Source organism: Mesoplodon bidens, assembly GCF_964165515.1.
Source record: "Mesoplodon bidens genome assembly, chromosome: 1".
NCBI lineage: Eukaryota > Metazoa > Chordata > Mammalia > Artiodactyla > Ziphiidae > Mesoplodon > Mesoplodon bidens.
In genome coordinates this window covers 26038861-26051836 of record NC_138176.1, presented here as the reverse complement: position 1 = coordinate 26051836, position 12976 = coordinate 26038861, and the positions used below count along the sequence as shown (strand labels likewise).

Genomic DNA, 12976 nt, shown 5'->3' with positions numbered 1-12976 from the left:
TATATGCATACATATATCCCCATATCCCCTCCCTCTTGAGCCTCCCTCCCACCCTCCCTATCTCACCCCTCTAGGTCTTCACAAAGCACGGAGCTGATCTTCCTGTGCTATGCAGCCCCTTCCCACTGGCTATCTATTTTACATTTGGTAGTGTATATATGTCAATGCTACTCTCTCACTACATCCCAGCCTCCCCTTCCCCCCGTGTCCTCAAGTCCGTCCTCAATGTCTGCATCTTTACTCCTGCCCTGCCACTAGGTTCATCAGTACCATTTTCTAGATTCCATATATATGTGTTAGCATATGGTATTTGTTTTTCTCTTTCTGACTTACTTCACTCTGTATGACAGACTCTAGATCCATCCACCTCACTACAAATAACTCAATTTTGTTACTTTTTATGGCTGAGTAATATTCCATTATATATATGTGCCATATCTTCTTTATCCATTCATCTGTCAATGGACAATTAGGTTGTTTCCATGTCCTGGCTATTGTAAATAGTGCTGTAATGAACATTGTGGTACATGTCTCTTTCTGAATTATGGTTTGCCCAGTAGTGGGATTGCTGGGGTCATATGATAGTTCAGTTTTTAGTTTTTTAAGGAATCTCCATACTGTTCTCCATAGTGGCTGTATCAATTTACATTCCCACCAACAGTGCAGGAGGGTTCCCTTTTCTCCACACCCTCTCCAGCAAAAAATAGTGTATTTTTTGGTAGTGTATTCATAGCAGACAGGGTTGTATGGGTGGGTAAAATTGGTAGATTGATTCATCCTAAAAGCTAGTGACTGAAAATAAATTGCTATCCCTGTAGACAATTATTGGAATGAAACAAAATCAGCTTCAAAACCTGAGGAAAATAGCTCTGAGTGAAAATAACATGCACTGGGAAACTGTTTTTTAAAAAGAGGAGCATCTTGCCAAAGATTCAAACTCATTCCTCTTGGAGCAGCTTAACTGCACAAACTTTATGCTAATTGTTTTTATATTAAAGATTTGGCAGCTTTACAAAAATCTTAAACTTGCACATGCAGGTTCAAAATACCCTATTTCAATGGCCCAGAGTTAAGCTAGGAAAGCATGTCAGATAATGCCAACCTGTAGTAATGCTTGTTCGTTTGTATGTTTGTTTTTAACCTATGGGTTAAACCTATGGGTGGTTTATAGTTTATAGTTTCTTAGGAATTTGTTTAACAAATGAGGACGTGATTAGTTTTCTGCCCTCCAAAACCCAAATCTGTGTTCTTTGGTATCAAGGGATGTTATCTGCCAAATGACAGGCTTTCAAAAGTCACGAAGACCATCTTTGCTGGTGAGTGTTATTCCTGCACTTGGTATGAATTCCACTCACAGCAGATCTTCAGCAGCATAGAGGCTGAGTTTTCAATATGCAGCATTCATAAAAGGGCATAGATTCACACATTATAAAAAAGTGTAAGAAAGAGAGTAAAGAGTACAATGGAGATAGAGTAAGCCAACATTCCCATGTACTGTGGCGTATTGGCAAAAATTAAGTAAACTTCTCTTGACTAAAAAAAAAAGATAAAAGTTGGAAAGTGGCCATAAGAAAAGTATAATTTGACTCAGAGCTAGTCACTTACAAAAAGTGAAAAATAACTGAGATGATATCAGTACTTGATAGCTGCTATAGTAATAACCAGAGTGACACATAAGGGTAAATTTTGGGAGGTGGAAGTGTTGGGAAGAGTTCGAGCTAAAGGTGTTCACTGTTGAAGGAAAAGTATTATCTGTCTTAATCTCGTGTTAACAAAGTCTAAATAGCTGAGTGAAGTCTTGGAGAACCATGTGGGGTGAATGTAGGCTGCATTCTATGCTTCTTTTCCAAGAGCTTCTTTTCCATGGGAAAGATATATTTTCACTATAAAAAAACAGTGATATCATTTGCCGAGTGTGGGTCACCAGCATCATCATTAAACTTCACACATTATTTCTTGGGAGCCACAGAGGTGGAGAGGTGAGTAATGTTGATATCACTGACAAGTGGTGTAATTTAGACACAGTGTGGGGTTAATGGGCACTAGGCATGATCTTGGAGATGGAAAGGGAGAGGATCAAGGAAGAGGTACCTTTGCTCAAGCCGCCTTCCCCACCTTTGACCATGCCTCTGCAAGGGATCCTCCCCGGGGTGGGGGGGCTCAGACCTCTTGGTCAGGGGTTCTAGCATTCAGTGGGTTTGGTACTGCTCATAAAGGTCCCTGATGAAAACATTTTATGTTGCCTTTGGGAGTGGTGGGAAGGGATTAAGTTTCAGTCTAGCTCTTAGATCCTGAACTGGGCCAGAAAATTCCTGGTTATAGGCTAATGCACAGATCTACTCTACTATTGTTCTTATCATCAAACTTTGCCAAGGTGTGGAAGAGCAGAAGCCGAAAGATCAGTAGTGTCCTAGAATATGGTAGAATGGTATCTTAACTCCTTATTTTATTGGTACTAATAGACACTCTTACTCCCCCATTTTAAAAAAACATCGCCAAAAAGAAACCTTTTATATTCTCAAGACCAAAACAGTAATGAGAGGTGAGGCTAGAACACTGAACTGACTTCTTGCTGGCACTTCAAAAAGGTTTCAACACTGTGAAATTATCTTGGGAGTTGTTACCTCTCAAACTTCAGGTGGTTAAAGATGATTACAAGACATGTTCTGTTGCTTAAGGATTTGCTGACATCTACTGTCTTTTTTCTCCAAATGACATTTCTGAGTTAATAAAGGATCTGAGAAAGATGTGGCCTTGAGCAATACTTTTATTACCATTACTTTCCCACCATCTAACTCTTCTGCCATGACCCTCCCACTCACCCACATCCTACCGCCTTCCCCACTGCGTTATTAATCTAACCTGAATCACTCTATTCTTCTCCAAGAGAACACACCCCACTAACAGCAGTGAATCATAGATACTCTTACTTCTCTAGTCTCTACTGGACTTGACGAAATGCCAGATCTAATAAAATAAAAGGATAGGAACTTCACGTGAAAGGAGTTCTTTAGGTTCTTGTTCAGTATTTTACTCTCAATATTAGTTCCCAGATCAACTTTCTGGTTACCTGGTGGTGAACAGGTTTTTATCATTGACCCTCCCCTTATCTCCAGGCTCGAAGTAGCCATCCTACTCAGTGAGGCAACCTCACAGCCATGCCTAATAGCTAAGTCAAGGGCTCTTTCACCTTGAAGTTGAAAATAAAATCCTTTCTTGTTTAACTTGACTAAAAAATATTAAACAGTTTACTCTCAAAGGTCACTTTTTGATAACAAAGTCTTCAACAGTCTTTACAAGTGAACCAATTACACTGTAGAATTCCATATGAAATATTTAGGTAATAGAGAAAAAAGGAGAATGAGTTTGTCAGTTATTCAAAGGGAAATTTATGAGATGACGCAGCACTAAAACACATCTTCTTCACCACGGATAGGTCTATAGGATGAGATCTGAATTCATGGCAAGAGAAACCTAGAGGAGAGTTTTTGAAGGTGATTTTCAACTTACATATCAGTGTCATTAGAAATATTGAAAGCCAGTTGAGAGAATTTAGTAGACTTTCTTGTGAGTGTTATAAATTTAGTTTAACTTGTCCTGATGGACTTTATAAATCAACTTAATAATGTGGATTTTATATAGTTCTTCTTCACCCAAGTGGATTTTAATTCCAGTTTTAAAAGTGTGTATGTATAATTTAAATTGCTTAAAAAATAGCTATGGATATTACCTATCAATACAGAAAAGTCAATGGAATGGAATTTAGGTCATCCTGAGATTACTGTTAAGATTTTTAAACTAAGGCTAAAGCTAAGAATTTTTACAAAAATTACTGCCATAAAATTTTAAATTGTGGCTTGAAAGTGTGTGCGTGTGTTTATGCTTGGTTTTGTGGAGAGAGGGGCAGAGAGAGAGAGAGATAGGGAGAGAGACACTATTCACTATTCTCTTCTTGCTATTAAGAAAGAAGAAACCCTCATAAAGTTTTTTAGGTTTATGTCATTACCCCACCAACAATAATCACAGACAAGAATGAACGGAAGAAGCATTTTACCACACCCTGATGAATAGCAAAGTGGTGAATAGTAGCCTTGGGTACTGAAGAAAGTTAAAAACAGAGAAAGCCTGCCTTAGGTTAGTATTAATTACTATTATCATTGAATTCTATTGCCCAAATTATTCTCTATGGTGGAGTAAAGAGTCCTTGCTTTCTGGTTCTCTGGGGCAATATTGTTCCCTGCCTGAAAAGTTTCATATGGGGGCTTACCTGGTGGCACAATCGTTGAGAATCTGCCTGCCAATGCAGTGGACACGGGTTCGAGCCCTGGTCCAGGAAGATCCCACATGCCGCGGAGCAACTAACCCGGTGCGCCACAACTACTGAGCCTACGCTCTAGAGCCCGCGTGCCACAAATACTGAAGCCCGCATGCCTGGAGCCCGTGCTCTGCAACAAGAGAAGCCACCGCAATGAGAAGCCCGTGCACCGCAACAAAGAGTAGCCCCCGCTCATCGCAACTTGAGAAAGCCCGCGCGCAGCAACGAAGACCCAACGCAGCCAAAAATAAAATAAACAAATTAAAAAAAAAAGAAAGATAGTCTCAGATGAAACATACAACGTCATGTGTCAGAAACAACAAACTCCTAATAGGCCAGTAGATTTCAAGTTCCTAAAGACATGGAAATGGTTGCTAGGCTTTATCTAAAGGTACAATGAAAACTATAGGGGCTGTATTCCAGATCCCTTACACGAAATTGAGAGTGAAAGGTATGTTTCCATTTTGGTACATAATGGGAGTAAGTAAAATGCAAACTTGTATTTGGGAAAATCATTCAATTCTAACAACACGTGAAAGTCAGAGATGTAGGTCAGCAAATGCACATTTCTGAAATACAGGTTCTTCTGAGTACATGTTCTGAAGTTCTCTGAAAATCTGGCTAAAACAATCCCTTATAATATACCAGTTCACATAATAAGCAAGTCAGAACTGTTGCTAGGCAAGATGTTGTTTTCCTTTATGGAGCCAGCAAAAACACAGCTCTAAGCTTAGGTTATAATGATAAAAGGCTTTTGGGGCAGCTGATTTTAGGGAATCATAAAAACAACCCAACCCAAAGTGTAAAGAATATGCAGAGTGTGCGTCATGCTTCTAATGTCAGGACAAATCACTCCGCTTTTTTTCAGTGTAACTGATGCCAATGGATGAGTAAAGGGAGAAATAAATGTACAGACTGGGACCTGTGGCTTGCTGAGGTGAATAACACCTGCATCACAAAATCATGAGTTCTCTCATTTCGTAAATTCCTTGAGATTAATTTACATACTTTTTGAAAAATTTAGAAGGATCAGAATATATTACCAATTATATGTGGAAGCTCCAAGTTTTCTGCTATTTATGGCTTACATGGTGAGGTGTCCTACACATCACAGCATCTTTTTAAAAATCTGTGGCCTTTTTTGGGGAGGTAAGTGAAGGGGTGAAAGGATTATATGATGCATTCCTGTAGATCAATTAGGGAATGGTGAATATAGTTGCATCGCTAGCATAACTATCGAGTGCTTCTTAGATACCTACTGACGCTTTTCACTGCCTGTCATGAATGCTCATTTAATTCTCCAAACCCTAGGAGGTTGATACTATTATCCCCACTTTACTGATGAGGAAACCGAGGCACAGCGACACTACCTTACAAAGCACACAAAATGATGGTGCTGGGATTTGAACCTAGGCAATTTGACTCCAACATTTATGTCCTTAATCACTGTATTAGGTTGTTTTCAGGTTCCATATTTACATCCCACTGTTTAGCACTCAGTGAATTCCTTCTGGATCCTAGCTACCTTTAAGCCATTACTATCAGATGTTAGTAAAAAAGACAGGGATAACGTTTAAAATGGCCATTCACTGGGATTCGAACACTGGCCCGTTAAAATTCCCAACTTCCGCGCGACTCAGAAATTACTCAGCTGTCTTTTCCCAAACCCAGGGCTCCACCCAATTTAGTTAACTTTGTTGTTGCACAGCAACGGGACGTCACCACACAGGAAACGAGGATTATTTTAGACTGAGGATGCCGCTGCCCAGTATTCAGCCAGGGCCCTATCTGCCTCAATCACCCCAATTCTGGACCAACCCAATCTTATTGATTGTTCTGCTTCCTGTGTTGCACCACAACAGATTTCCTTGGGCTACATTTTCTCTCAGATTTGACGACAAGATTCGAAGCCAAGCTAAGAAATCTAACTTTTGAGGTAGACCCGGCCGAAAACCCGTGGCGGGACCGCAGAGTGTGCGGCAGCGAAGGCTACAAAAGAGCTCAACTGCATCCGCCGGGGCTCTCAGAGAGACTGCTAGCGTATTTGACTGTGAACAGGCCATTGAACCCCGCGCTGCTCTTTCGTGGTCTCTGCCTTTGGAGTTCACAAGCTGTAAATTTAACACACAGCCCGCCGCGCGGCTCTGGGTTCCCGGGAGTCTGAGGAAAGGCCTTTGCTGGGGGGAGCGCGGAGAAGGGACTGACGGGAGCCAGGAGAACGGGAGGGGCATTCTCAGGCGTCCTTCACAAACACACAAAAACTAGGAAGCAGGAAGGGAAGGTGATGCAAGAAGAGAGGAGGGAGGGGAAGCCGTGAATAAAAGCGCGCTCCTCCCGGGATCGGTTACTCGTTTTAAGCTCATTCCGGAGAGTGCCCAACTGCTGCTAAGGATTGCGGCCGTGCGCGCGCGCGCTGAGTCCCACAGCTCTCGGGCGCTGGGCGGGGAAGAGCCGCGCGCCTCTGTCAACCTGGCCAGTCACGCTTTTCGGCCCCTCCCGCGCCGCCTCGCCCCGCCCCCTTGAGGAGGCTCGCGGCCGCGCGCGCGCAGTCCCGCCGCTCCGGGCGCAGGGCTAAGTGGAGCTGCGCGCGTCAGTCAATCTGGCCAATCGCGCGTCTCTTCCGCCTCCCGCGCGGACCCGCCTCTGAGACTCCCGGCTGCAGGCAGCAGCTGGGTGAGTTCTTTACGCTCTCCGGGGATGGCGGAGGGAGGTAGCGTGCTGGGCGTGGAGTGGGCGTCTGAGAACTGGACTTCTTCGGGGATTGGGTGGGGAGTCGAGTAGCGCTCCCTTTCCCTGGTCAGGGAACCTCTCAGCTCTACCTCAGGCCTGGGGTCTCTCGAGGGCTTGCTGTAGTGGCGGAAGGGGAGGGAGGACTCCCTGTGGTATTTTTCCCGGTAAAGTTGATGGCCTTTGTTTGAGAAGCAAACTTCAGTCTCTCCTTTTCAGGGTCTCTTCGCTGCTTAATCGAAAACGGTGCAGACAGGAGTAAGTTTATCTGTGCTTGGGCTCCTTATTCCTCAGGCCTGGAGGGTCATTAGTTTTAGGCACACAGCCTTTAGGATTTAGGGTAGCGTGACAGGTCTGATTATGTTTTTTTGAGTCAAGATTTCAGTTGCATTTCCTTTCATTGTGAAGCGGCCGTAATGAAATTAAAGAATTCCCGACTATCCAAAGTTGTTATCCAACTCACCCCCCCGAATATGGCAGATTTTGAGGATTTTATCAGATTTTATCCATCAATAAAAACAAATGTGGAGTTGTTCATACGAGATGCTAGCTAGTTAACTTGTCATGAAAAAAACTAGTAGTCACCATAATGACCAACACAATTCGATTTAGGAAAGTAAATGGAAAACTGCAAAAAAAAAAAAAACAAGAATGAATCACAACTAAGTGAAAGAAGGAAGTTGGCTGGCTTACTTGGTGATGTTATGTAAAACAAAAAATTCTTTGATAAAAATTGAGGAATATATAGAGGTGTGGGTTAATTTGATTTCCGTTTTGTGATTATTTTTTGTTTTTTAGAAGTAAAGCAAGATTTCAAGATGGAAAGTCCATCAGACTCAGCTGTGGTGTTACCTAGCACTCCACGGGCTGTTGCCAATCCACCATCTCCCCGTACAAGCAGTTCAAGAAAACAAGTATGAAAATCTTAGTTCTTTCAGTGGATCTATTCTATATTTCTAAGTATTGTGGCAATGGTGGTTTCAAGTCTACTGAACATTGTCAGTTAACGTAATGTGTAAATTAGTAAGTAAAAATTTTATTAACATAATTTTAGGTCTTTCCCCTTAGATAATGTATTGGACCTTCCCCTCAAATTTTCATCTTGACCCAATTATTTTCATTTAGTTTCAGTTCAAGTTATTACAGCACTCCAAACAGGAAGTTTGAATCTGACATCATGAAGGTCTTTGGGGGAAAGATCTAGGTCGTTTCTTTAATCTGTAACTCTGAAGCACCTAACCATGTCAGGCTTGGGACAATTGCTGAACACATGTTTGTGATTACTGAGATAAGTGTTTCAGCACTGTTTTAGAAGGGTGCCGGCTCTGCTAATATAAAAAGGGATTAAAACTTAGTGGAGTTTACAGGAATTAAAGACATTTTGTGATGTTACTTTAGATATATGGAGACAGAAAGTCATCTAGTGCTGTCTGCCACAGAAACGTAAGGTCTTGATTTCTAGTAGATTTATTTATATCAAGAATGTTTTTCTTGATTAACATTATTAACGTTTGATGCCTTTTTCAGCCTATGAGTGCAACCCTTAGGGAACGATTAAGGAAAACTAGATCTTCATTTAATTCTTGTTATGGTGTGGTCAAACGACTTAAAGTAGAGAGTGAAGAAAATGATCAGACCTTTGCAGAGAAACCAGCACCTTCAACAGAAGAAAACTGTTTGGAATTTCAAGAAAATTTTAAACACATAGACAGTGAATTTGAAGAACGTACATATTTGAAAAATACCTTCAAGAATATCAATGCATGTGCATCTAAATCACTTGATTCTGAGTCATGCAGTGATCTCCGGAATGACTTTATGAATGAGAATCTTCCCAAACATGGATTAAACAAAGAAAAAGCAAAATTGGTGAAGCAGATTCAGGAGAAAGAAGACCTTCTTCGGAGGCTAAAACTAGTCAAAATGTATAGATCAAAGGTGAGAAGAATTTCAGAACCATTGCCTAATTAATTTTTTTATTTTTACATAAATGGTAGGAAAGTATTTCAAAAAAGTTTATTTTAGCATAATAAGAAATAAGCCAAGGATCCAGAAACCTGGCTTCCAACAGCTTTAACTCAAATATATCATAGATTCAGAGTAGAGCAGTAGAGGCCTCTAAACACCAGGTATAACTTTTAAAAGTCCCAGCCCTTATGTAATGTGCAGTTGAAGCTTTCTATCTAGTTTCCAGCCCACAGCAGTATTAGAAGCTTCAAATGTTAGCCGCAAGTGGCAATGAGAACAGAAGCAACAGTGACAGTGAATGAGAAAAAAAGCTAAAAATGGACCACAGTGTACAATGAAAAGTAGTTTTGGTAATGATCTTTTGTTATTCAAGTATGTGTAACAAATTATTAAAATATTCCGAGCATTTTCTTTAAGGAAACAACAAATATATATTAGATTTTAGATTTCAACCCAGATAAGGTTGAAGAAAATAGAATTTGGGCACTTGGAAGAAGACGACCCTTACTTACCTGGATCATTCATGTACATTGCAAGTGCTCCTTCTTCCCCAGCAATGTGTAATAAATGACGGAATACTGTATCTTATTTGCTCTCTTGAATTTTTAGGACTTCTCTAAATATAACTACTTGAGTTTTATGAGATAGTGACATTGAAAAATATTAATTTGAGTATCATTTTTTAAAGTACAGCTGTGGTAGAAAAAGTAGATTGTTTTTTTTTAACCCATATTGTTGCTTCTTTACATAGTTTTGCCCTATTTAATGATTCGATTTTTCCCTGAGGGTAAGGATAGCCTAGAGCTTCTACCAAACAAAACAGCCATAGAACTCAATTTGAGTGATAGTTACTTAAAACCATCCTACTTTTTTCCTGGGTAGAAGTCCCATTCATGTCCAAATGTGTTACCCTTTAAACCTACTACTCATTGACTGATTTGACAACTTTCATTAAGTAAGTTAGGATGACTGTCTAGTTATTGACATACATTTATGTCTTTTTTTTTTTTTCTGTTTCAGAATGACCTGTCTCAGTTACAGATGTTAATAAAGAAGTGGAGAAGCTGTAGCCAGCTGTTGCTTTATGAGCTGCAGTCAGCTATGTCTGAGGAGAACAAGAAACTAAGCCTTACTCAGCTGATAGACCACTATGGGTTAGATGATAAATTGCTACACTATAACAGAAATGAAGAAGAATTTATAGGTGTTTAATTCATAATTTTTTTCTCCAGAATGTCTTTGTGGATGACAATGTAATTAAAAGATATTTATACATTTTAAAGGGAAGATGTAAACCATTAGGGCTTAGAGAAAGGTATCCTGGTGAACCTGGATCAATTTAGGGCCTCTGTTATATAAGTATAAACTAGGTTCTAAAATGAAAATTTAGTGTTTTGAATAAATTTGCCAAAGAAAACTTGACAGTTAAAGAAAGGTGAAAAAAATTTTTTAAATTAAATCATGATTAAAAAAATAATTTGGACAACTGTGGAAGTGAGTTTTAGTACATTGTTCTGTTTATTGTGGTAAAAGTTTTATTTTAAATGTTAAAAAACAGTCCATCTAGTGAATGTCTAAACCTAAACTTGTCTGAAAATGCCTGCCTCTCCTAGGTTTATGCCTCTCCTTTGTTTCCACCCATTTACCACGTATTTCCATCTGGATGGTCTAGCAGGTAATTAAACTCATATGTTCAAAATTACATTAGTTTCTGTCTCTTCAAATTTGTTACTTGTATTCATCATCTCAGTTAGTGAAGTGATCATCTATTTCTTATAAAACCACATGTCCTCATCGCCCACTTCAAGGCATCACGGCATACAGGGCCTTTTACATTCATCTACCTTTCTAGTTTTATCTGTGAAATAGGTAAAAGCTAGCGTATCTACTCCATTAACAGTGACTCCTCAGCCAGAAACCCACCTTCACTGGGTTGGGGTTCTGGCTGCCATGTTGTACGTTATCTGTCATCCTGGCCATAGATGGACGTATGACCCACGCATCCCAGTCCTTGAGAATTCGGAATTGAGCTCAAGAAAAGAAAGCCCATCTCTTTTTGTGGCTGGAGCTGTTGTATGTGAACTTGAAAGCAGAAAAGCTGGTGTGCTTAAGTCTGCCCTTACAGAGAAAGGCAGAGATGATGGAGAGAGAACTTTGTGGGTCAGTGGCTTTTTGGTTCTGGTTTCCAGTCTCTTGGGTCCTTTTAAGGGCTGAGACAGCTTTACTTAGTTGTGTTTTTTTCCCCCAATCTTAAAAGAAAAGTACTTCCCTACTACTTGGTAAACAGCCACTACCCTAAGCTTCCCCCCTCCGCCCCCAGCCGCTCCTTACTCAGCCCAGTACTTCCCCGTCATCCAACAGACTATTAATGTTGGCATATCAAGACCCTGCTCTTGCATGCATTCTAATTGTTAATGCCCATGCCAGTAACCTACCCCTCACCCCGGCCTCAATTCTTGCCTTCTAGACACTGCCATTGTCATTGGCTTCTGTGAACCCAAGAGGACTGGCCTTCCCTGGCTCTGGGATTCCCAGATGGGCATCCCTGGGAAGCTGTGCTGACCAGCCTCCATTGCTTCTTGCTGCTCAGCCAGAGGTCCTAAATGTGGCAGGAGAAGTGGTTTCCCTGGTGATGGTACCAGCATTTGACTGCAGCTGCCCATTACTGACTAGCACATCCCCTGGAGTCACCCTTACACGTCCATTTGGGGGAACTACAGCATCAGTGGGACTCTTGGTTTTGGGAGAGTTGGGGAGCAGTTGGTGGTATAGCAATGGGGATTTCTAAGGCATTGGCTAGGTGCTGAGGGCTCCAACAGCTCAGTGGGCACTTCTACAAGAGGAGGTGGGTCATGGAGTATGGATGGGGCTTATGGGAGAGTTTGGGACCTAGGGATGCCCAGGAAGCAGTCCCCTTTCTAATAATTTCTATTGAATTTCACCTCCATTTAATAGGATATATTTATTAAGAACTACTGAATAAGAATTATTTTTATTCATTAAAATGAAAGCTAACACTTAGCACTTGCTTTGTGCCAGTTTTAAAAGTATGTTAACTCATTTGAGTTTTACAATTATCAACATCCCAATTTTAAAGATGAGGAAATTTTAAGATTAAGTAGTTATTTAGTGACAGAATTTGAACCCAAGCAACCCAGCAACAGAGCTCATAACCATGTTATGTTTGACCCAATTAATTATATATATTACTACTTGAAAATATAGATAATATTTTAAAGGGCTATAAAAATACAAATATAATTGCTCTTAGTTCAGCAGAAGCTGAGAGGAATCAGTACCATGAACATACCAAGAGAGAGGACTGGGTTCCATGACCCATGTGCCCTTCCAAAGCACCTGTCAATAACCCCAAAGCAGAAGATGCCTCTTGCTGAAAGTGCTGCTACTAGAAGACAGCTTGGGGGCAAGAGGCTCTTGCTAACCTCCATTCTATTTATGCCTCAAAGCTGAGGCCTTCAAGCAAGGAGCATTGCCAGAATCACTCAGGGTAGACACTAAGAAACAGAAACGACACAGGCTGTTAAGACCTGGGAATCCACAGGGCACTGTCCAGTGAAATCCATGGCCTTGCCTTAGTAGCAAATGGAGGCTCCAGTAGCTAATTTAGGTGACATGGAAACGTTACCAATAGGCACTACCCTGCTTAATCAGCCAAATCGACCACTTCGGGAATCATTCTAGGTCTAAGGGACCTAGATGTCCCTTAGACATCTAAGGGGAGATGTCAAAATGACGTTGGTTCTATTTTCCTTACCATTCCCACCACTGATCACTCTACAGGTGATCAATTATGGTACTATCCTGGCAATTTCTAAATAGAAGGTTTTAAAACTTCTAAATTTTTTTTCTAAATAGAATGTTTTATAATTGCTCTCTTGCTTTACCTACACCAGTGTACATTGGATATGGTGTTACTAATTAAACTTAACATTTAATTCACAAATT

General features: G+C 40.7%; 1 protein-coding gene across 2 annotated transcripts; it reads left to right on the top strand.

Moving 5' to 3' along the window:
- The first annotated feature begins 6906 nt into the window (after positions 1-6906).
- On the top strand, positions 6907-10712 carry SFR1 (SWI5 dependent homologous recombination repair protein 1). 2 transcript variants are annotated; one of them, XM_081241447.1, is made up of 5 exons: positions 6955-6988; positions 7262-7300; positions 7841-7956; positions 8570-8980; positions 10031-10712. In XM_081241447.1, exons 3-5 carry the CDS (start codon positions 7861-7863, stop codon positions 10220-10222), a joined length of 699 nt encoding a protein of 232 aa, XP_081097573.1. In that variant the 5' UTR covers positions 6955-6988; positions 7262-7300; positions 7841-7860; the 3' UTR covers positions 10223-10712. The 2 variants fall into 2 exon arrangements, with proteins under 2 accessions (XP_081097574.1, XP_081097573.1); XM_081241448.1 differs by lacking the exon at positions 7262-7300 and having other exon boundaries at positions 6907-6988.
- The last annotated feature ends 2264 nt before the right edge of the window (positions 10713-12976 follow it).